Here is a 24930-nt window from a genome sequence, read left to right as displayed (position 1 = left end):
CTTTACTAAATTCTTATCTTCCTCTTGTCACTAGATGAGAAGCACCACAGTATAATAGAAGCACAGATGTTGAAATCAGCTCCTGAAATTCAAATCCCAATTCTTCCAATCACTAGTTATGTGACCATAGACTAGTTACTTCACTTCTTTGATCATTGGTTTCTTTTTCTCCAAAATATAGATATAATACCTACTTCTAGGATTATCCTAAGGAGTAAGTGAAATAATGTCATGATGTACATGATGGCAAGCCAGGGTATATATGAAACCAGGATACATTATACATTTTTTGAAGCATTAATTTTATTATAAAATTTGGGGCAGGGAACATTATATTCATACACATGGAGCAAAGGCAGAGTTTGCATGAATTTTTAATATAAATGCAAAACCTCAAAGAAATTTCACATTTGCGGCTGGCCACTTTGGACTACACCTTCAATCCTTTCAGGGGTATGTATACCTTTACTCTCTGACATAAGAGGTATTTTAGTTTAAGCAGCGAGTATATCTAAAGCTCTTGGTATTTGAGTTTCCTGTCTGTTAAGCAGAGGCATTATCCAAAGCTTATCTTAGTATTCTGACCCTTGGTGACTAATTCATGTCCAGGGTTTCAGTGATTTTACCTATATTTTGACTTCAAAATTAGTATCCTGACTTATCAAATTTAAGTTAAAATATCCATCTTGCATGTCAGACATTTCTGCCTGAATGCTTGTGCCCCATTGTCCTAGCAGGAGTGACAAAGAACAGGTAGTACTGAGAATTTGGAGGTTCCTGATATTACTTCAACATGAAAAAGGGGGAAAGAATTGGGAGGTTTAGGCCTTCTGCTATTTGTGCTGTGGTATAACTTTTGGCAACTTCTGTTCATAAAGCATCTTCTTCCATATACTCTCAAAACAGTTTCCTTCAGTTCCCACTACCCTAATTTAACCTTACCTCTCAACTAGACTATCCATTAGCCTTCTGAATGCTTTCTTTACCTCCATCTTTTCTGGCATATCCTTTCTATCATTGAGTTAAGGTACCTAAAGCAAACATTTTATAATGTCACTTTATAATGAAACCTTCAATAATTGTGGTTTCCTCGTGAGCAAAATCTTAACCCAAAACTCCCTCACTACTTCCCCTCAGCTAAACTGCCTAATTCACTTTTCTTGTCTTTCCTTTTCAGTCTATCCAATGTGGCTCTGTTCTTCAGGAGGCTTTTCTTTTCTTTCTTTCTTTTTTTAATCTTCACCTGAAGACATTTTCATTTTTAGAGAGAGGGAGGGAAGAGGGAAGGAGAGAGAGAAAGAGAAAAGTAGAGAGAAACATCGATGTGAGAGAGAAATATTGATCGGTTGCCTCCCATACGAGCTCTGACCTGGGCCAGGGATCGAACCGGCAACCTAGGTATGTGCCCTGACCAGGAATAGAACCCACAACCTTTTGGTGTTACTGGATGACACTCCTCCCAACCTAGTCACACCAGCTAGGGACATGAGGCTTTTCTTTGGTTATCTGAGATAGAAATATTTTCTCTTTTATAAGTTCCTGTTGTACTCCCATTGTACTTTTATTTTGGCACTGCTATTACCTTGGATTATAATAGACATTTACGTATTTATCTTTACTATTATATTGTAAGCAGAACTGGGCTACTTATTAGTCATCTTTATATCACCTCATGCCTTCCTCATTGTAAGTGACAGTTTTTTAGAGTTTATTTTACTTTTACTTTAGTCTATGATCTGTGATTTTTCCCTATATAATATATACTACCAAGAACAAAAAAGTGAGACTGAGATGTGGTGAAACTGGTATATTCATATATTGCTGAAGGCAGGAAATAATTCTCTACAGGTAACTTAAGTCTAAATAATTCTGCTATAAAGGAAAACATCTGTTTGCATAGAGATGTGGTTGCAAGATTATATTTGTAATTGTAAGCAAACTGTTCATTTTATTTTTTTATCTATATAAGTTATAATCACCCTTCCTTCCACAAGTGATCTAAAAATAGGGGAAAAATAAATGTTGATATAATGTTTTTTTAATAGCTGTAAAAAGATGTTAAGAGAATTCCTTTGTCATGATAGGATTGTATCATGGAAAAAATTTTTCAAACAAACCCTATTGAAGAATTGAAACTTTAAATCCTACATCCTTTTATTTAAGTAAGTTGTAAATTTAAAAGGAGAAACTTGGGAAAAAAATCCATTGTTACTACCTAATAAATTCTTAGTTTTCAACTATGGTATTTGTATTTGTTCATGTTTTGGAGAGAAGTTAGATCATAGTCACAGAATAACTTAATAATATCATTTATAACTATACAAAATATGCATGTCCTAAAATTTAATTTTTATTTTTATAGTGATAAGTTAAATGAATTAAGACGACAAAAGGAGAAATTAGAAGAGAAAATTATGGATCAGTACAAATTTTATGAGCCATCTCCTCCAAGAAGGTACTGTTAACCAAATTTTACTCATTTTTATTCTGAAAAAAGAAAGTTATATTTTAAACTTGCAATTTTGTGAAGGATTTATATGTTGAATTTTAGACTGATAAGAACTTTTTAAATTATTCTGTCAGGAGAGGCAACTGGATTACTTTAAAAATGAGAAAATTGATAAAGTCTAAGAAGGATATTAATCGGGAGCGTCAGAAATCTCTAACATTAACACCTACCCGCTCAGACTCCGGTGAAGGATTTCTTCAACTCCCGCATCAAGATAGTCAAGATAGTTCTTCAGTAGGTTCAAACTCTTTAGAAGATGGCCAAACTTTGGGGACCAAGAAGAGCAGCAGTGAGTGCTTAAACTCTTTAAACATTTGTGATGTCTAGTATTGTTTTAGAATACTCTCTAAAAATTTTTTAAAAATAACTTCAACAGTCCTTTCAGATAATAGTCTAATTAACACATTTCTTTTTAACTCCATACAATTATAAAATTCATTGCATACTACAATAATGCATAACCACATGATTTTCTATATTGTGTGTTTAAAGATATCCCATACACAGAACACCATCATTTGGCCAGGGAGGTAATACAGTATAGAAAGAACATTGAAATAAGAGCCAGAATACCTCTGCCTTTTGCTAGTTCTGTTAATATGAACAGGCATTTCACCTTTGTGTTTTACTTAACAGGGTGATTATGAGGAGCAAGTGAGAAATATTTACAAGAGCTCATTTTCATAATTATAACAAAGTAGAATAATAAGGCATTTTATAATAAAGTTTTACTTATATTCTGCTATTAAATTGGAACAAAGTTACAGTGGGCAAAGCAAAGAAATAGGTATGAATTTGAAGAAAATGCTATTCAAAGATTTAGAAACAATTGAAGGTTATGAAAATTATTGAGGGGGAGTGCTTGATATAAGGGATTGATTAAAATAGGTGAGGAGATATGAATTTGTGTATAAACTTGTGATTTAATGTTTTTAATTACAAATACATAATAATTTCACATCATAACGTGCTCTATATAATTCATAATCTCTTAATTTCATTACTAGTGTGCTTAGCTAAACAGCAAGAGCAAAGTAAAAGCCTAAAGAAGTGTATTTTAAGAGGAAGAAAAGAATCCAATCCTAGGCCCATAGAAGATGTCCAAGAAGTTGACTGTCAGTGTTCCTATAAAATATGTGAACAGTATATTATGAATCCACTCACTTTATCACCAGAGTCATTACATTTTAAAAACAGATTTATATATATATATATACATATACATACACACACACACACACACACACACACATATTTCACTATTATTCTTTTGAAGTAAATAGCAGGCTAAAACAGCTACTACTTCCCCTAGGAGTAGACACTCCATATGGACAACTGTCAAAAAACTATAGACAGTGTTTTGGCCTCGGGAATTATCTCTGAAAAGGCAGTATTTTCAGGTGTAGGAGATTAGACATTCATTATAGGGTATATTTCAGAATGCAACTTCAGTACCTTAGCAAATAGAACCCATTGCAACAAATCATATACATACATATGTACATATTCATACATACATGTGTGTATATACATATGTGTATTTATATAGTAGGCTCAAGAAATTTGTTTAATTCTGTATCCTCCCATAAGATTATTGTTACATTGGTCTCTTGCTACCTAGTTTTATCAGCCAAATCTGCATGAAACTTCTAAGTATTGTAGAGAGATCAAGTTTTCCTTAAAATGTTTCCAGATAATTTAATAATTTAATTTTATCTCTATCTTTAGGTATAAAATATCTGACATTTTATTAAATGAGAAATGGTAGTGAGTATAGTTAATTTTTTAAATTACAGTATGGTTTGGGAAAAGAATGTTGTGTATCTAAAAACTAATTGCCATAAGAAAGATCACATTCTGCCACTGGCAAACTTGAAACTCCTTTTGTCCTGTCCCTTTGGAAGAGTGTCTGGGCTGTCAATAAAGCAGTCTTTGGAAAACAGTTGAAAACAGAAAAAGAAAGTATCTAAACAAGACAGCATGTGCATGCTGCAACCACTCAACTTTGTTTTAGCTAAGTGTCCATTTTTACATTGCTTTCAGTTCATTTCTTTTTAATCATTGAAAGTAGTTTTATATAAAGCTAGAAAAGAAATAGGTAAAATTAAAAGCTTTTAAATGAATCATGACTATTCTTAATGGCAATCAAATATGTAAATTAAAAAGCTGTATATACATTGCATTCTCCTTAAGAATGATTCTTGACAGTTTGTCAGAAGAACTTTGATTATTTACAAGACAATGGGAAACCATGAGAAAGAGCATAGTTATTAAAGCTGTGCACAATATGTTTTTAAGTCTTTATGCAAGTTGTTTCCCTAGCACCTGAATTGTAGTTTCAAAACGGTGTAACATTTTTTGTATTTATTTATTTAAAAAAAAATTTTAATCCTCACCCGAGGATGTTTTGTTTTAATTGATTTTTAGACAGAGAGAGAGGAAGGAGGGAGGGGGAACATTGATGTGAGAGAGAAACATCAATCGATTACCTCCCCGCACATGCCCCAACTGGGTATCAAACCCATGACCTCTTTGTTTGTGGGATGATGCTCCAACCAACTGAGCCACCCAGCTAGGGCTTTTTGTATTTAAATTTTATTAAAATGTAGTTTAAGAAAGTTAGTGACTCTAGTGAACATTTTTTATTTTTGTGCTAATGACTTCTACTGTAGTTATAACCCTCATTTTCATTCACAAAATTTTTTTGCATAGGGTTATCTTTTATATTTTTTAATAATCTAACTGCAAAAGCCCTTCAAAATATCTAAAAATGTAATATATACTTATTTTTTTGGTTATTTTTGCTTGCTTTAGGATGCCTTTGTATCTTTTAGCCTTATGAGGACTTAGTACTAGCACTTATTACTACAGTCAAAATACTCTCTTTTTTCCCCTTTCCCCAGACAACTTTTTGTAAAATGAAATTTAATGTAATTGCTCATTTCATCTTTTGAAAGACTGTTCAAAAGAATATGTTTTTCCATGGCACTACTAAATAATGCACCAGAATTCAGTTTAAACCAAGAAGCAATTCTCTATTTCTTAAAGTTTAAGAAAGTATTGAAAATTTTTAATGAAAGTTTTAGAAGCTTCTTTAGATTGTTTTAAATATCCCCTGGGCACTCTAGTTTTTGGTGATATGTATTACTAAAATATTCTTATGTGCATTTGCCTAAATTACTTTTTCTGTAAAGCCTTATAATTTAAAAAATTAAAGAAAATAGAGGATTGAAAAGCCTTGTACATTTTTATCACATATACTCTGTGGCCCACCAATATCCCTAATTTTATAACTTTTTAAAATATATATATATATATCTTTATTGATTTCAGAGAGAGGAAAGGAGAGGGGGAGAGAGAGGGAGGGAGAAACATCGATGATGAGTGAGTCGTCATTGATTGGCTGCCTCCTGCCAGCCCCCGACTGGGGATCGAGCTCCCAACCTGGGCATGTGTCCTGACCTGGAATCGAACTGCAATCTCCTGGATCCTAGGTCAATGCTCAACTGCTGAGCCACGGCCGGCCAGGCAATAGCCCTAATTTTAAAGGTAGACATTTACAACTTAACTAGGACAATTGTTCCATAAGTAATTGTAACCAGTTCCTGTATTTATAGGACTTTAGCTAATCCAAGCTTTCAAAGTATATGTTCCTCATCATTGTCTTCAGTGCTTTTCCAAGTATTTTAAAGTATCAGAGTGCTTATTTCATATTTCATTATCACTCAGCAGCACGAGAATAGTAGCTTTAATATAGCATACATAAGCTGAAACTCAGACATTCATTTCTGTCCTTAATTTCAACATTTAACTCCCATCTGTTCTTCTCCCTTTTTTCTGTTTCATTTTTCTGTTTCTGTTTTTCCTCATGCTCTGACATTAAAGTGGTTGCACTGAAAAGACTGCCCTTTTTGAGGAACAGACCGAAGGATAAAGACAAAATGAAGGCCTGCTACCGTCGTTCCATGTGTAAGACTTTATGACAGTTCAGCTTCTTTCAGTTGACTACATTGGCTTCCATTACTAATTTTCACTAACGTTTCTCTGGACTGTGCCGATTTTCTTATTTTACAAAGTGCAGTCTTCCTCTAATACAAGGAGCTGGGAGAGGTTTTTTTTCCAAAACTGGCACTGAATTAGCATTATATGTATGTTCACTGATACATACATATACATGTATATGTTTAGTCGTACATGTAATAATACACTTGTAAATTTCCAGTGGTTTCTAAAAGTTGGCAGAAAAAAACTAATTTTTTATGCCATTAGAGATTTTTTCCCCAAAGAAATTTACTTAAAATATAACAAAACATTTAGCATTAGGAATTTATTTCCTTAATTTACTCTAGATTAAATAAATAAATAAATAAATAAAATGGCCTGTAACCCTTAAAAATGTTTGTCATTCTTTATATAATAATATTCTGGTTTCCTTTTTTTAAAAAAGTGGAATGGGTAATTACATAATCACATTAAATGTCTGTCACTTTGACTATCGTCTCTTTCAGGTTTTTATCGAATGGTATACTTATTTGATTGATTAAATGAATAATTTCTTCAGTAACCTGCTCTGACCAAGGACTCTTTATCATTTTCAATAATGATGCTATATAAGAACTGCTCTCCATCTTACCTTTTTCATTCCATTTTTGTCACCACAAAACCACATTGTGAAGGCTGCTAATTATATTGCATATCACTGCACAAAAGCATGGCAGTTGTACAGAGTAAAATTCCTTTTCCTGTCTTTAAAGGGGGTAGAGATGGGATAAAATATTTACTGAAATTTATCAGCCTTTGGCCTATTCATTTCATCCAGCTGAATGCATGTCATAATTCGAGTTACCTTGTGGTTATAGTTTTTGATTTTCACTTGCGTTAATCTTTAGGAAAACTCCCCCAGATCATTTATAATACAAAAGAGAAATAAGAGCAAAAACATTAACCATGCTGATTCATTTGCTTTCATTTGCATCCCAGCCATGAATGACCTGGTGCAGTCCATGGTCCTAGCAGGAGGACAGTGGACAGGTAGTACTGAGAATTTGGAGGTTCCTGATGATATTTCAACGGGTAAAAGGAGGAAAGAATTGGGAGCTATGGCCTTCTCTACTACAGCTATCAACTTTTCAACTGTCAACTCTTCTACAGGCTTCAGATCCAAGCAGTTGGTTAATAATAAAGGTATAGGCCGTCTGCTATTTGCACTGTTGTGGAACTGTTGGCAACAGGAATTTTAATTTGACTTTCCCATGTGTACTTTTTTTGACAGCAACAACCTGAAATAATTATCAAAACAATCTGGCTTTGATTTGAGGGAATTTTCAAATCATTTCAAAAAAGTTAAGACATACAAATAACTAAAATTTTTCCTAGGTCTTTGATAGTAAGTAGCTAATGAACTAACAAGAAAAGTAAAAGTAAAGTGAGAGAAAAGGAGAATGATAAGAACTTTAAAAAAACACACCAAAAAAACCTGAAAATAATACAACTTCAAACAGAGAAAACCATGTAGAACAGCCGAGGCTCTTGCTTTGCTTTGCAGGGTCACGGACACTGTTTCATTGGCGAGTAAACTCTCATCAGAGCTTATTCTATTTCTTACTCCCAGTTCCAGTTTTTGATTGAGTCTGTGAAATATGTTAAATCGAGATGTATTATGTGATTGAAAAAGAATTTCCATATTCTGAGTAAATAAAATTTTATAATGGGTTTTTTTGTTAAATACTTTTATATCCATTTTGCTATCTTATGTAGATGCTACATCCTTTGAAGATATAAGTCCACAAGGTATTAGTGATGATTCTAGTACGGGATCAAGAGTTCATGGTAAGATATGAACTTTATTTAGAGAATACATGTTACATATAGAATGTCGCATTGAATCTGAATGTGCATTGCCAGCGAGCATGTTTTATCTAACCTGCATCTCATACCTCTGCCAGTTCTTCAAACCTAATACTTCCTTTTGTCCCCTTTAAGGTTACCACTTAATCTAAATAGTCTCTTTTAGTCAAGGTCATTTATAAAGTATGCCTGCATAATGAGTAAAGGTAATTTTGCTGCCATTTTGGTATAAGTTTTAAGTTAATTTTTACCATTGGTTTAGAAAAATATGAACTCTAAGAAACCACATTTTCTGCAGTGTTAGGCTGAAAAGGTTTTTAAATTTCTATCTGGAAAATCATCTTACCAAACTAAGTTATTAACAATAAATGGATAACATGTTAATGGAATTGCGTATGTAAGCAGGATTTTAAGATATAGGATAGGGCCGTGTTAGCTGTGCAGTTGTTTCCCTTGTGCAGATAGAACTATAGGACATTAACTGCTGATGCTCATATTCCTCCTCTGTGGCATCTCTGCACTGTGCAGGCTTCCTTGTCTCATCTGTTGTACCTAATCATTAGCACTTTTTTTTCGCATGTCACTCACTCTCTTCATCTAAAACAGTCCTAGTATCTTTGTAGAAATCATATTCAAATCTAAATATGCAATTTATCTTCTTTTCTTTGAATTTCAACTATTGGTTCAGAAGTGTCCTCTTCTAGTGTCTTACTGAACTATGTGGAAATGTCCTTGCTCTCTAATCTATACTATTCAGCTGTTGGTGGGCATGCTCAATGTGTGAAAGTATGCATGATTGCTTCCTCAAAGCATTCTGTGATCAGAATGTGAAATTCAGGGTCATCAGCTGGAAGTTTTATCACACTGTCTCCTGATTTTTTCATTTAGCTTCGAGACCAGCCAGCCTTGATAGTGGCAGGACATCCACTAGCAATAGCAATAACAATGCTTCACTCCATGAAATCAAAGGTATGCTGTAGGTAAATTAATTCATATGTTCCATCCATTTCCAGATTTAAGAGGGAGATTGATGAAGTTTCTGGGGTAAAGTGTGAAATCCAAATCACCTGTTTGGAATATTTTATACTTTTAACATTGTAATACAAATGTATTTCAGTGTACATAAATGTAAAAACAGGAGCAGTTATTTTGGTTTCCATTTTTTATCTTTCACAGATAAAGTAGTTTTATTATAATCTTTATACTTCAAAAATATATGTAGGTCTTATTTTACTTACGTTTTGTCTTGGTCATTAAAATGGTTGTCCTTAATTTTTTCATGGTGCGTGTACATTGAACTCACATTATAGAAAGTGTTTTACATATACTTAATCTATCCATGAAATATTTTTTTAATTTGATAAGGCAGTTGTGTATGTGTATTGTATATGTGTATATATGTGTAACAAGAGCCGAGTGGGTGTATATAGCTTATCTAAAAATTATTTCAAGATTTTTTTTTTTCCTTAATTTTTAAGTATGTATTCCAAGGTAAGGTTTTTTGTTTGTTTTTCTTTTTTTTTTTCTGAAAAAAAGACTAGTTTATTTGTTTCACCAAATAAAATAAGATATAATGAGAGGTCTTAGTTTAGATAGTTAAAAGGTGACGGCTTTAGGTATCTTCTTAACCAAGAATAAATTCATAATATTTCTTATTCACTTAAAGAAGACAGGACGAAAAATTCTAATTCCTGTTACCTGCCCAGTCATTTTGAAAATTCTTCGTAAGAAAGTCAAAATTAAAATATCAGTTTTTACTTATTTTTTAAAGTCAAAATTTCCAGGTACCCTGAAAACAATGAGTTCAATTTGGTTTCTTGTGTTCTGAGAAAGAACTATAAGTTTACATTGAGCTCTCAGCTTTCAGATGCTATGACCAATTATTTGGGAGTTATAACCTGGCAAGCTAAGGTTTTTATATAACATCTGGAAGCCTTGACTACCGTTTTTCTTTAAGGTATACTGCCAGTCAGCTTCTGTAATTGTTTAATAGATTACAAGACTTTGTTAAAATACTATTCTCTACAGTACAGAATTGTCAGATTATTTTCAGTGCATTTGTTCTATTGCTTTTTGTATTATAAAATCCTTTTGTCTCCATTTTATTTTTATCATTAATGCTGTGACTTTGTTGCTGTGATCTGAAAAATATGATTTAAAGGAGAGATTAAAAAAATTTTTATAATCATGTTTGTATATCCAGTAGGAAAATGTAGTCTGAAAATATGAAGAAGTATTTGAAAATTTAAGAAACTCTTATTTCTATAAAATTATTACATAACTTGTTCTAAATTATTTCATGGTCTACTTTACTTTCTTGTGATTAGGAAACCATAGAAAGTTGCATTTTCTATCTGAACACTGTATCTATACAGTTTGCTTTTGATCAAAATGAATTAGCATTCTGAAGGAATAGCATAAACTTTAGGTAGCTTTTTTTACCAGCACTAGTAATTTGCATTCTATATTGTTGCTCAGCCTCAACTGAGTAGCCACCATACCAACAGTGGAACCCATGAACAATCAGATGATTCAGACATTAAATAAAGAATAAAATACTGCGTATTTGATTTTACTTTTTACTGGAACTTTCTAAGTCATTACATCATGTCTCAATTTACTCTCCTTATATGCCTATTTAAATTTAAAAAATTTTTCTTTAAGGTTATTAAGGATGAACAGAGAAAACTTTAAGTCAGGAGTAAAGACTTCATAGAAAGGCACAGCATTAGAATTTTTAGCATTTAGAATAGTTTTTGGTTTTAACATCCTAAAGTAACTTAAACTTCATATGATCATGTTTTGTTCTAAATTGTGAGGTATTTTATTTACAGTTGACCCTTGAATATATGCAGATGGGGGGGTCAGCACCCCTAATCCATGTTACTCAAGGGTCAGCTTGTATTTGAACATCAACTTTAAAAAAATGTATTACCCATTTATTCATTCATTTACTCATCAGATGCATTAAGTGCCTATATATTTATATGTCTAGGCTCTGGGTATGGTGGTGAAAGCAAGTCTTTGCTCTTGTGGTGCTTATATTTGTCAAATTTTCAAAATACAGAAGCAGGCTATGGTAGACTGGTAAGGAAGTCTATGGTAGGCAAAATAATCAGGCAGTTGTTAGGTAGGTGAAAGAGAAACAGTTTACTAAGCATTTCTCAGTAAAGCTTGAAAGTCAGTTTGGCTCTTTATAAGAATCCAGTAAAAAAATCTTATTACTTACGTAGTTTTAATCTCATTTCTATTACTCAATTCTTAACACCCCGTTTACTCCAAAAGCAGGTGCGGTTAATATCCAAAGCAGGCCACAAAGCCATAGCAGTGGAGAATTTAGCCTGCTTCATGATCATGAGGCTTGGTCCAGCAGTGGTAGCAGTCCAGTCCAGTACTTGAAAAGACAGACCAGATCAAGTCCAGTGCTCCAGCACAAAATGCCTGAAACATTAGAGAGTCGAGCACATCACAAGATCAAAACTGGTTCCCCTGGAAGTGAAGTTGTTACTCTACAACAGTTTTTGGAAGAAAGCAACAAGCTTACCTCAATACAGGTTAGTTTTACAGGTGACCGTAATTTAGATTAGCATTATAAGTTAAATATCTCTGATTGAACTTCAGAGCTTTTTTAAAGTAAAAGAGTGTGTGGGAATTCTGGCGATTTTATATTATACAGTCTAATATATCAGGAAAGTAAAAGCATGCCTGCTATTCATTAATCTGCTTTGTTTTTTAACAGATAAAGTCCTCAAGTCAAGAAAATCTTTTAGATGAAGTAATGAAAAGTTTGTCTGTCTCTTCTGACTTTTTGGGAAAAAGCAAACCAGTTAGCTGTGGTCTGGCCAGGTCAGTAAGTGGAAAAACTCCAGGAGACTTCTATGATAGACGGACAACTAAGCCTGAACAATTTGTGAGACCTGGTCCTCGAAAGACTGAAGATACCTACTTTATTAGTTCTCCAGGAAAACCTACTCCAGGCACTCAAGGAAAGATAAAATTAGTAAAAGAATCTTCTTTGTCACGACAATCAAAAGATAGTAATCCTTATGCCACTTTACCTCGTGCAAGCAGTGTGATCTCTACTGCCGAAGGAACTACTCGAAGGACAAGCATCCATGATTTTTTGACCAAGGACAGTAGACTACCTGTTTCAGTTGATTCATCACCAGCTACTGCTGATAGCAACATCACTGCAGCATCTAGTGAGTACCGTTTACACCAGTGGTCCTCCCATACACTTCACAGCCCAACACTTTCTGCAGGTTCTCATGCACAAATTGATTTAGTTACAGATGTGCCTGAGTCTCTATATGCCCAGGCTAGAAACTCAACAACAGAAAGGTCACATTTTCTAAACCAAACTTTTGCCACTATTAATATGTCTAATGATATATTTGTAATATCAGCTAAAGATAGCATAGAGTCATTTACTCATCCATCTCCGCCATTTTTATCCCTGAATACAGAGTTAGTTAGTAACATTAGTGGGTTACCTCCCAGACCAGTCACCAGAGTAACTGACCAGGCTTCTGCCTCTTTGGATGAAGCTGCACAGAAAGATAATGAACAGTTTTCTGATAATCAGAACCCTGGTAACAGTAACCCACAGTCTTCTGTGGAGAGCAATAATCTTATCACTCCCGCATGCCTCTGTCCTGGTGATACAGAAGCTGCATTGGTGGTTTCTGAGGATAATCAGACTGTTTGGTATGAATATGGTTGTGTGTGATCAGAACTGCGCAGTATAATACTATGTCATTTGATGTGCACTATGCTTCTCTAATCTGACTTGAAGAGCTGCTGTTGAAAAGTATTTGGCAAGGTTCATATTTTTATTTTCAAATTGTGGCGTAGTGTTTGGCTGTACATGATAGCTTGTATATAAATATGAATGTGTAACCACACCAAAGCCTGCATGGAATATTAATTGCATTGTACATTTTCTGCATGACTTTAAAACCCTTAACACAATACATGCTCCTCCTTCACATTTCTTGTCACCTGATAAGAGAGTGTTAGTTTTAGAAGCATGTTAAGATAGTTGCATGCTATAATTACCAAGAAAGCAGTTCCAGGTCATACTTTGTTGCTTCCAAAAAAGAATGCTCATTTTCTCCCTTCCTCCTTCTCATTCCTTTCTTTTATTTCCAGAATGTGCACTACATATTGCACATGTACAGGAAAGTATGTAAAAAAAAAAAATCATTTTCTTTTGCCATTTAATTATGCCTTCTGTCCTGTTTTATTTTCAAAAAAATAGCTAATAACTCAATACTTTACGTAGCAAATATTAACTACTGCCCATATTTATAAAATTGTTCAGATTTTAAGAATTGTTAATACTAATAAAGTTAGCGTAATTCTTAAAAACCCCATCAAGTTTAAATGTGACTTATACAGTGACTAGGAGCATTTGTATGTATGCTATTTCTTTTCTGCACTTTTCTTCATCTTCTTTCAAGATTACCTTTTTTTACTTGGAATCAGTTAACACAGTTTTTCTAGTTCTTTTTTTTATATAGAGTTAAAGAGAAATAAACCAATCATACTCAATGTGTTGGAAATTTGCATTTTTACTTCTGTTAAAAAGGCTAGCAAGTTTACAAAGTGGTGAATGAAGATCGTTACTTCTATAATTCTATAATTTATTATTAAATTATATGTCTATCCTTAAAACAATTTTCTAAAATGAGTACATTGTGCTAAAATAAAATATTAGGATTTGTAACCATTTAAACAAATAGGTATGTTTTTAGTAGAACAAATTTTAGAACTAAGAATACGACTCATAGCTAAAAAATAACCATATAAGACAGAGAAAATATTTGCTAACTTTGGCGTCATTAACTTTAAAATTTCTTGCTGTGGTCATAGCACTGTTAAAGCAGAATCAGCTAAACTTGAATCTCCCAGAATAAAAAAAAAATAAAAACTCCTAACTCTCACTTATCTCTGGAGGAGTGTATCTTCACTCTGTCTCTGGAATATTTTTGCCATTTTGATTTAGCCTAAGTATTTCTGATAATAACAGCCTGGCATCTGAAAGGAATGCTTTGAAATGTGACTTTCTAAAGATGAAGGAAATTACTGCTTACTACATGTTGTTATATTAATTATTGTATTAATTGAACCAAAGAAACCAATCTAGAGAATCTTTGCTTAATGAAATTTGTATCCTTTTGTAACACAAGATCATTTCAGAAACTAGGCCCCTTCTATTTATGTATTTGACTGTACTTCTTTTCTTATAGCCAGCTATTACTAAAACTAGCGCTAAAGCAGGCAGGCAATCAGAAAATTTTCATATTTTTTAGTACCACCTAATATGTTTTCTTTGTGAATACATTAATCTGTTTTATTGTCATTTGTTTCATACTTCGTCCTAACATTTCAAATGTTTTTGGCGTTCCTTTTTTTTTCATAACCCAGGAATAAAAACTTAATGGTAAATACAGATGAGATTAGATGGAGGCCATATATGATGCAAATATAATAATTATTTCTTTTCCACATTGAGATAAGTTTTATTTCTCAACTGTTTCAACTTTTTAAATATAAATCTGGCCATACATTTTAAATTTAAAATACTAAATTTGAAATTTAATACATTGAGAAATTGTGTGCTGTTATATTAAAAACTGTGATTATTTTACAAAATTACATTTACAGTAAAGAAGTATTTCCAACCCAAATGGCTATAGTTATATATACAGCACATTTTCAAAAAGAAGATACACACTATGCATGTAAGACAGATACATGCATACCATGTCCATGTGTCTTGATGATTGTCTAAGAATACAGACTAGATTTCCCCCAGAAACTATCACAAGCTGCGTAGTCATAAAAGTCTCTTAGAACACTATATTAACACAATATTTTCTATAAATGAAATCTTACAAAGATGCCCCCAATTAAAAAAAATTTTTTTAAGATTAAAGTAACTCTGACTCAGTTGAGCAGCTGCATGTTTTTCTTCTAAGACATCTCCATAAAAATTCTATGGCTTCCCAAAGGATTATTTGAAAAATTATATGAGATTCAATGCCCTAATTTTATTTTATTTATTTATTTATTTATTTTTAAATTTATCTTTATTGTTCAAAGTATTACAGATGCCCCCATTGTAATACTTTGGGGGCATTACAGTGTATTGCCCCCAATACCATAATTTTAGATGAAACTGCATAGTTTCTGTTCCTGACCTAGGTTTCTAGAAATTATACCCATATTATTTGTGTGACATTGTAAATGTCCACTGTTAAACATTGGGTCCCCTTTGACCAAAACAATTTTAGCTGTTGACAGTGTAAGCAGGTATATTACTTGCCTACAAAATATGCCATAAGCCCAGGTTTTCTTAGTAAATAATACAAATATTTCATTGTGGCTGTTTCTGCCACTGCATGCAAGATCACTTTTTACTTTACAACTATATGTGACCATTTAGTAAATAAACATAGTAAGTAAACCTTTCTGACACTAAGAAAGCATATTATTTGTAGCTTTTAAACTAAAAGTCAGTCTTGAATTAATAAGATGTCTATCAGATTAACAAATTTCCCAGAGTTAGATTCCTCCCCCTTTTCCTACTCAATGAGAGTGCTTTAGTTTCTTATCTTCATGAATTGTATTATGTTTAACCTTTGATTAAATAACATGAAATGCTTTTTTCCTGCAGATATGGACAAAGTACAAGAAAGCAGAAATTCAAAAAGCAGGTCTAGGGAGCAACAAAGCTCCTAATTCTATTACCCACTACATGACATGTGGGCCAAGTGGTGAGTTTCTTGCTCAAAATGTAAATGAGATTAGTCTCATTTATACAAACTAACAGCATAAGTATGAGAACAAGTGCATATTGCATTAACAGATGTAAATATTGCTTGCTTAATTCATGACTTCTGTCCTACTTAACTAGTAAAGCAAGATTATTTGATTGCCATACTTTTTTGCCTGTCAGACAGGAAACCTTTAAGGATTATTTTTCCCTCAATTTAAATTTAATTTTAGTAGTGAGTAATGTTTTAGGAATTCCTTTTTCAGTTGGAAGTCTTTTCTTTTTTGTGGTAGGAATACAACTTTGCCACAGTGTTCTTGATAATTGAGGATAAACTAAATGCCTCGTGAAGAAGACATGTCTCTGACTTTCTATCACTCTCATTCCTATAGAAATATCTGGTGCATGCTGTCCTTGTAGTGGCTGCTCTGTATTTTATATCTCTCTCGTCTTCAAGCTTTTCTTATATTTTCTTTCTTCTTTCTACCTTTCAACTAAATACAGAGAGAAAAGTGTCCTTCATTTTCTCAGTATGAAGCCTTTATTTCTGAAGTAACAAGACACCCAACTATAGAAATCATTTTTTAAAATCTTTAAGGAGACTTTATACAATTCTGCGTGACTAGAGCAGGCAAGAAACACAAACCTTCATTCCTTCCTTGAATCAAGGAGCACTACTGGAGTCAACTGCCAAAATTTTTAGAAGGTTTTAGGACTTACTATACATTGTACTGTTAAGATCTACTGAATAAAGGATGTTCTCTCGCTAAGGACCAAGTGTTTTGAGGTTTCAAGAAGTACCCAAGAACCACCTACTTCTTTCATCATTTGTTTATGAATTTATCCATGTTTGCTTAATGCTTCTGCTAAGTGTTAGCCAAAATCTAGCCATTTATATTTAGTTGTGTAATCTAAATTAAATGCTGTAGTTTGTTGTGGAATGTACTGTATATCAAGATACAGAAAAAGTTGTTTTGGCATGCCAGAGCCTTATTTGGTTAGCAGACTGCATGTGTTGGTATTCTTTTTTTTTTAGGCCAATTATTTTGATGCACTGAAAAAGAAATTCAGTTTATAAGGTAAATCTGAAAAATCCATAATGAGATAGGAGTTATAAAAACTTTACAGTAATATTAATCTTTCCATATTCCCCAATAAGCAACACTAAGCATTCACTTGTGGATCCAAGTTAAGTAGAGTGTTTTTCTGAAACTTTTTAGTAAGGTGGTTTTCCAGCAAATGGCATTCCCAAGATAAAGCTGTTATATTTTAACTCATTTCCCTTCTTTAGTACTGGGTTATATGTATGTTTGTTTTTTTAACTTGAGAGCTGACTGTTGCTTAAGAAGTTTTCTTATGGCAAAAATAATGTAAATAATTTACTATGATCTGCATTTTGCCAGGAACTCATTAAGGTTATCACTTAATAAGAATTTTTCTGTTTTTGTCCTTTCTAATGTTACATTAAAGTTGGTAACTATTATTGGTACTTTTGAAATATTTGTATGCATTTGTTACCTTAAACATTTGAAAGAAGCACAAAAAAGTAGATTTCATTAATTTAACCCAGGGAAACATTAGTTTTTTTGTAGTTCCAATTTTATATCACAGTTTTATTTTCTTATGAAATCAAAAAAATGCATTGATACCTGTTCATGCAAATTCATTATTTAACATAAATATCAGAATAATCTTAAAGGTCTGAAATGAGAAAGATACTGACTTTTTTACTTTAACAGTGTACTTCTTAGGCTCTCGTTACCGGCTCTAAAAATCTTTTTGGAATAATTCTGTATTTCCGTGTATGGTTTATGTGAACTGTGTTTATCACTAACCTAGATGTCATGAGACTTGTGTTCTCCCTCTTCCCTAACTTCCTGTCTTCCCCTCCCCCCTCCTCCTCCTCTCCTCCCTCCTCCTCTCCTCCCTCCTCCCCCCTCCCCTCTCCCCTCCCCTCTCTCTCTCTCTCTCTCTCTCTCTCTCTCTCTCTCTCTCTCTCTCTCTCTCTCTCTCGTGTATATATATATCTTTTTTTTTTGGTAGTCCAGTAGCAGTGTTGTGTTCAAAGTCTACTTTTCAGAAAGACCATTAATGAAAAGACAGAATGTATAGTTGACCAGAAATTAAATGGAAATTAGGAAACTTGGTTAACTTAGCCACCATTAACTTAGGTTTTGCCACCAAATAATGCTATAAAGTGAAATCACTTTTAAACTCTTGGATGAAAGGTGCTATGTAATGTAAATACAAAGGATTCTTACTAAAATACAGATACTGCACAACAGTCTTATTTAAAACCTATTCTCTAGACTTTGAAAGCTCTCTGCATCATGACTCCCTAGGTTGAAGAATCAACTTGACAGTGGGCATCATGGCAGGCTAGGGACACGTGCATGTAAAAATGTAAATTCATTTTTAGGTGGATAAATGGAAAACAAATATAGAAATTATGTTTTAGGTAATACACAGTAGTGGGTAACTTAGATTTATATTAACTAGCTTCTAATTTGCACAACTAGGACACATCCCAGGACAATTACTGAAAGTTGAAATTAATGAGTAGGAGGTACCCAGTGAGGGTGAATGACATCACAGCTTGACCTCTCCAGGATACTAATGTCCTAAAATAGAGAACCTGCTAACTTAAGCAGCACATTATTGCTTCAAGTAGAAAATGCTAAGGGCAGCCTATAAAGTACTGAATCTGAGTAGGTTGACCATGAGAAAGCCCAGTTAAAGCAACGACCAAGGAACACTTGAGACTCCAGAAGTAGGAATAGTCTCAATTATATTCATCCCCTTTTCTTATTTCAAGAAAGGACTAGATAATAACCACATGAATATTTTACTTTCTCCAAAAGATATCAAGAAACTTAGTAGGAAGTCACTCTTTTTCCTTAAACTACTTATACCAAACAAAATATTACAGCCGACTGGAAACTAACTGGGGCCTTTTTGACTGGGGCCTGACGTGCTTTTAATTATCTGGTTGTATTCTAAGTCTATACCTAACCCCCCACCCAACCCACCCCCAAAAAACACTGAAGAATTCAATATACAGGGTAAGAGCTTTGGACCGGAACTCTAATAAAGTGCTTCAGATCTGGCCATGTGGAAATTTTGGTCCAAGTGTTTGAACTGGTGGTTACCAAAGAGTTCAAGAAACAGGTTTGTATGTAGCACCTTTCATGCAAGGCATGGGAAGAGCCAATTTAAAAATCACTGTGCATATTACAGAATTGCAGCCACCTCACAAATGAAATATTACAGCCTGCACTGTCTTAACAGTTTATGTCAGGAAGTGAAAAAGATACTGTACCAAACCTGAAATTACAATAAGGAGTAATAATGTATGCTAAATGACTTGTATTTTAAGTTACTTAGGAGAAAAGTGGTGAATTTTTGTGTTTTTCTTTTCTGCTACACTTAATCTTAAGATGTATGTTTTTCTTTAAGCCTTGAATGAATAATACAGGAGCCCATTTTATAATATAAACCCTGATGTACATGTTGAAATATTTGGACAATGAAAATGCCTTAAAAGGAATGCTTATGGATAAAGTTGCACTTACAACACCCTTTAACAAAACCTGATTATAAATTGTCTTTTTCTTTCCTACTAAGGGTTCTCTTTTGATGTTTCCCATTGTACTTATAACTGTTATTAAATACCAAATCAAATAATATAAAAGCTGTAACATTTCCTTTAAAAGTAATGCTACTAAGGGATTTGGAGTTGAATAGCAAAATGTTCGGCAATACCTAAAATCAGTCACAGAAATCCATATAACGAGACACTATTGTTTATCTTTTTAAAAGCACCATTTTTTCATTTTAGTTTTTAACTTTTTTTTAATTGGGTTGGTTTAACATTTGCTTATCAAACTGATATAAAAAGAAATAAAACAAAGGTGATTTTTATAACAAGTGGTTAGTAATCATTTAAAATTTGTAAAATATGATTTAGCCAAGTATTATTCTTTCCTTTCCCTTTGCCATAGAAAACCCATTTTCAGATATAACCCTTAAACTTGCTTAGATGATTGTGTCCTAATCATTTTGGGATGGATGAGTATTGGAGGTTTTGGGAGAAAGAGAAGAGTTATCAGTTGTCAATCCCAAAACAGGTTTACATTAATAGATTGTACAGCCCTGGCTGGGTTCCTCAGTTGGTTAAGAGTATCATCCCAATATGCAGGTTCAGACCCCGGCCAGGACACATACAAGAACCAGTGAGTGCATAAGTAAGTGGAACAACAAATCAATGTTTCTCCTTCTTCTCTCTCTAAAATAAATAAATAATTGTACAAATCAGTATTTCATTTTCACTCAAAGCCATTGGAGGCAATGTTAGAGATGGCAACCAGCCTTGTATCCTTGAGTAGGTCAGTCTTTCTGGGCATTTCTACCATAGGTGCGGAAGAGCAGTTAGGACATTTATGGAAAGTGCTTATTACTAATTCCACATCTCTTAGATCTGTTCTATATTTTATAAAAGTTCTGTTATAAATAGACTTGTAGTTTCTAATCATATATCAAGAAATGACAGGTTTTTAATTTTCTTTGCCTTTTAGTAACAAATTGGTATAAATTAAGCATAGTATCTCTACCAGATGAAAATTGTATTTTGAGTGATCAAACTTATAGGGAAATGAGAATTTTCATCACAAGACCTGTAGACTATAATTTTTGTAGTCTAGCCTATGCCAGACCCTCAGCTGGTGAGTGAGGTGGAAAAAATGTCAGATTTTCCTCATTTTTGAATTACTTTCTATGTGACAACTGACAATACATAATCCTGGGATCTTATACTTTCATATGCCATAGTTGAAAGGGGATGAGTAAGATTCAGTATAAGACAAAAGACACTTGTTCATGTTCACATTTCTAACCTTTGAACAAAGACTGAACAAATCCTTCCAGTGGCCTGTGTATAGTTTACTGAGTTTTAAAATATAATTTCAGTGATACAATGATTACATTTTCCATGCCTATTTTGAGTTTTTCTAGATTAAAATTTTCTAAAAATATACTTTTATAAAAAGTTATTTAGCTTATTTTTCACTGAAAAAAAAAAAATCACATTTAAAAACTAACACCCAGCCTGGTTGTGTGGCTTATTTGCCGAGCATCGACTCATGAACCAGGAGATCGCAGTTCAGTTCCCAGTCAGGGCACATTCCCCGGGTTGCAGGCTCGATCCCCAGTAGGGGGCGTGCAGGAGGCAGCTGATTGATGTTTCTCATCTCCCTCCCTCCCTCTGAAATTAATAACATATTTAAAAAACACACCCAGTAATGGGAATCTTTAGCTCTTGTCCCATGTTTAATTATCTTGCCAGGGAGTTTTCATTCCTTAGTCCTCATTCCCCAGAGAGAATCATCATCAACAATTTAGTACATTCTTATATTCCCTTTCCCCCTATATGTACACTATCATATGCATAATTTTATATATGCTGTTTTTGCCACTTGGTTTTTTCAAATACAATAAACACCCTAACAAAGATGTAAGATAATCTTAGTTAACTAATCATAGCTTTGATGTTCATTCTTAATTTTTTGAAGGCATTTCTGTAATGAGGGCCATCTGAGCTAACACTACCTCAATACATCTTTTTTTTTTTTTAAATATGTCTTTATTGACTTCAGAGAGAAGGGAGAGCAAGATAGATAGAAACATCAGTGATGAGAAAGTCATCTCTGGACACCCCCAGCTGGGGATCGAGCCCGCAACCCGGGCATGTGCTTTGACCAGGAATCAAAATGTGATCTCCTGGATCCTAGGTCAATGCTCAACCACTGAGCCACGCCTGGCCAGGCAATACATCTTTTTAAAAACAGCTTTAAGCCCTGCCGGGTGTGGCTCTGGTTAAGCGTCGACCTAGGATCCAGGCGATCAGGGTTCGATCCTGGTCAGGGCACATGCCCGGGTTGCAGGCTGCAGCCGATCAGTGACTCTCTCATCATTGATGTTTCTCTCTCTCTCTCTCCCTCTCCTTTCCTCTCTCTGAAATCGATAAAGATATATTTTAAAAAAATAAATAAAAACAGCTTTAAGATGAAATATCCCTCCTAAAATCACGTAGTCATCAAACCAAAGTGCAAAATATTACCACTTTTAATGCTTTTTACAAATTACAAAAAACCCCAGCTTTTAGATATAAATGTATTCTAAACATTAGCCCAATTAGTTGTTTTTATCAAAATTTAGTATTATGGGATCATGTCCTGTCTTCTTCACAAATGTAAGAAAGTCTTCAGGGCTCAATCCCATGGTTGCAGCATTGGTCATTGGATGAAAGTACACCTTTTCATGTCCACCTTCCAGAAAAGCAGAATCCAGAACAAATTTCACATCTCCATCATCACAGAATAGTGCCAAGGGTGTGGCACAGCCTTGGCCAACCTTTAGTTTTTCTAACATGGCTGTTTCATCAGCAAACCGCAGATTTCCACTCCCAACACCTAACTGTTTGGCAAGATCATTTAAATTAACTTGTCTATCATGAAGAACTGTCACCAGCCAATAGCCTTTCTTCTTTTTGTCTTTAAGAAATAAGTTCTTACTATGTGCTCCTTTCAGATGTTGGATATGAGGCATCATTTCTTCAACTGTAAACACCTGTAAAATATCACATGAGAAATTTTAAAATAATATGCATGTATACACGCACTACATACATACACATATGTATTGTGCTTGCTGGGTGAAAACAGCAAGGTTAGGAAGTACTCAGTGCTCTAGATTTCACTGGTAGAAAACCATTATGAAATAACTGTAAATCCTTATTTTAATTCCTCATATCAGGACCTCAAGTAGTTTTCTCTTAGATCAGTTCTCTATTCGTGTGCTGACCAAACCCTCACATTCTTAAAATGCTTTTTGAGTTTTCTTTAAACTTTTGGTACTGGAAGTTTATAACAGCCCAGGTCTTTAGCATTCCATTGCATCCAGATCAGGTGACAACCTCAAATCTACAAATATGTAACCACAGTGAGGGTGAGAAGGCAGGGAATGAGACCCTGGACTAATGGAGAACATCAGAAAGCTGGCAATATGCTCAGGTAAAGAAGGGGGAAGAGTATGTGTACTATATGGGAGGGGAGAAGATCAGAGAAAATGGTAGTTTTTATGTTAAATTTGTAAAGTTGAGTAAGACTAACTACTCTGCCCTTTCAAGGTTACCATACTCAGCAATTACCATTAGCTGTTACTGAAGCCTTGGGTAAAAACTATGTCCCCGCATTTCTCAAGTTACAATAGGTTCCGTGAAATATCTGCAAATCTGCACACACACTAAATCACGTTAAATGGACCCAACTCTAACCTTGGTGTCGGGCTGTGTGCATGATGCCTGATACATCGCAGCCACGGCAGCCACGGTTTACTGCTAGGTAACAGCTGCACGTGAAGGAGACGCACTGACCAGCATCCCACACCAGTTTATGCTGCAGCAGTTCTCAGTGCTGCACTGGTTCTCAACGTGAAATGTGATCAAATACAAGAGAAAAAGTTCTCTCAATAACATCGTAACCCCAAGTCCTTTGATGTTGCTGTCGGGTCCCTTCCGTACTGGAATCCAGGAAAGGTCCTAGAACGGGCGTTTCTGCGGCGTTACCCCTGGGCCATGAGGTATTTGCGGCCGCGCCCCATAGACGCTGCAGCGGCGCCCAGCCCTTCGGCCCGGCTGCCCCAGCGGCAGTGCCTCACCTCCGGGTGCTCCACGACCTCCGTGCGGATGCCCAGGGCGTCGAGCCGCTGCTCGAGTGCCGCCCGCAACTCAGCGCCTGCCATGCTGCCGTCGTGGCCCTGCGCTGGAGAGGACTGGGGAGGAGCCTGGCATCCCTGGGGTTGAGGCGGAAGCGCCCGCAGGGCCTCAGGCCGCCGCCGGAAGCTCAGTGCCCCGGCCTCCCGGATGTGGGCGGTGCCTTCCTCGCGCGCCTCCGCCTGCACGTTCCTGAGAGCTGTCCGCAGACGCAGCCTGGCTCCACGGGCAGGGTTCCTTCCCCGGGGTCCCACAGGAGGGAGGCGCCTTCCTTCTCAGAGCCTTCCCTAACCCCGCTTCTGGTCCTTAAGTCCTGCATAGCTGCGGCTGTTCACAACGTTCAGTTTAGGGGGAGTGACGTTGGTCATGGGGGGGACCTGACCTCCGGTAGACCCAGAACTGAAGGGGGCAATGAGAGGCTCCTCAGCCACTCCCTGTCCTTGGAACTACAGTCGACCGCAGTGTTGGTACTGGGAGCCACCCGAAGGAGGCAGCCTTGAAAACGGAATGTGTTGAGACCATTTGGACGGTATAGGTGACTCAGCCATGTTATGGCCTCTGTATAAACTTAAGAATCTGGATGGAGACCTTGTCTTGCAGCCACGACAAGCCACCTAAGTTCCCCCGCTTATTACACCTGTCACCTTCCAATATGGAAGGGCCTGCGTCTTCTGCTTTCCTGTGTAGGGGGATCAGTTTCAGATTTCACAAGGGAAACTGAGTGTTCGAAACAACAGGGAAAGAGGAGGGGGCCAAAATCCCTATCCTTTTAAGACTTCTGAACATTTAATTTTTAAATTATTTTACACTTTACCTTTTCTGAAATTTAACTTTTATTATTCATCTACGAATAAGTAACTGTGGCAACCAGGACTCCGCTTTTTCAGTAGCAATTTGCCTACCTCTTGGGGTGTTTTCTGCTATCCTTCCAAGCTTTCACTCACCCCTTGAATGAGGCCTAGAATTTCACACTAAAGTTTCACTTTCTAATTTAGATTAAGCACCAAATCCCAGATAAACGTAGAT

General features: G+C 35.0%; 2 protein-coding genes across 7 annotated transcripts in view; one reads left to right on the top strand and one right to left on the bottom strand.

Moving 5' to 3' along the window:
• CCDC88A (coiled-coil and HOOK domain protein 88A) overlaps positions 1-17625 on the top strand; it is a 91123-nt gene extending 73498 nt beyond the window's left edge. For 3 of the 6 annotated variants that reach the window (XM_016222130.2, XM_016222128.2, XM_016222132.2), the window contains 10 exons: positions 2363-2455; positions 2584-2798; positions 6395-6478; positions 7490-7693; positions 8267-8338; positions 9245-9325; positions 11642-11910; positions 12096-12558; positions 16038-16137; positions 16641-17625. In XM_016222130.2, coding sequence (XP_016077616.2) covers positions 2363-2455; positions 2584-2798; positions 6395-6478; positions 7490-7693; positions 8267-8338; positions 9245-9325; positions 11642-11910; positions 12096-12558; positions 16038-16102 — 1546 coding nt within the window. In that variant the 3' untranslated portion in view covers positions 16103-16137; positions 16641-17625. Of the gene's footprint in view, positions 1-2362; positions 2456-2583; positions 2799-6394; positions 6479-7489; positions 7694-8266; positions 8339-9244; positions 9326-11641; positions 11911-12095; positions 15428-16037; positions 16138-16640 lie in introns of those variants that run through there. The other 3 variants (XM_016222129.2, XM_016222131.2, XM_087823570.1) reach the window with 3 other exon arrangements.
• Positions 17626-22238: 4613 nt separating this feature from the next.
• Positions 22239-24178, bottom strand: LOC107544295 (prolyl-tRNA synthetase associated domain-containing protein 1). The gene is made up of 2 exons (XM_016222136.2): positions 23850-24178; positions 22239-22760 (listed from the first exon to the last, which is right to left on the bottom strand). The coding sequence occupies exons 1-2, from the start codon at positions 23931-23933 to the stop codon at positions 22326-22328; spliced, it is 519 nt and encodes a 172-aa protein (XP_016077622.1). The 5' UTR covers positions 23934-24178; the 3' UTR covers positions 22239-22325.
• Between the last annotated feature and the right edge of the window lie 752 nt (positions 24179-24930).

The sequence above is a fragment of the Miniopterus natalensis genome, chromosome 13 (assembly GCF_054644295.1).
Source record: "Miniopterus natalensis isolate mMinNat1 chromosome 13, mMinNat1.hap1, whole genome shotgun sequence".
NCBI lineage: Eukaryota > Metazoa > Chordata > Mammalia > Chiroptera > Miniopteridae > Miniopterus > Miniopterus natalensis.
The sequence above is the reverse complement of the archived record's forward strand: the minus strand, read 5'-3'. Positions and strand labels throughout refer to the sequence as shown.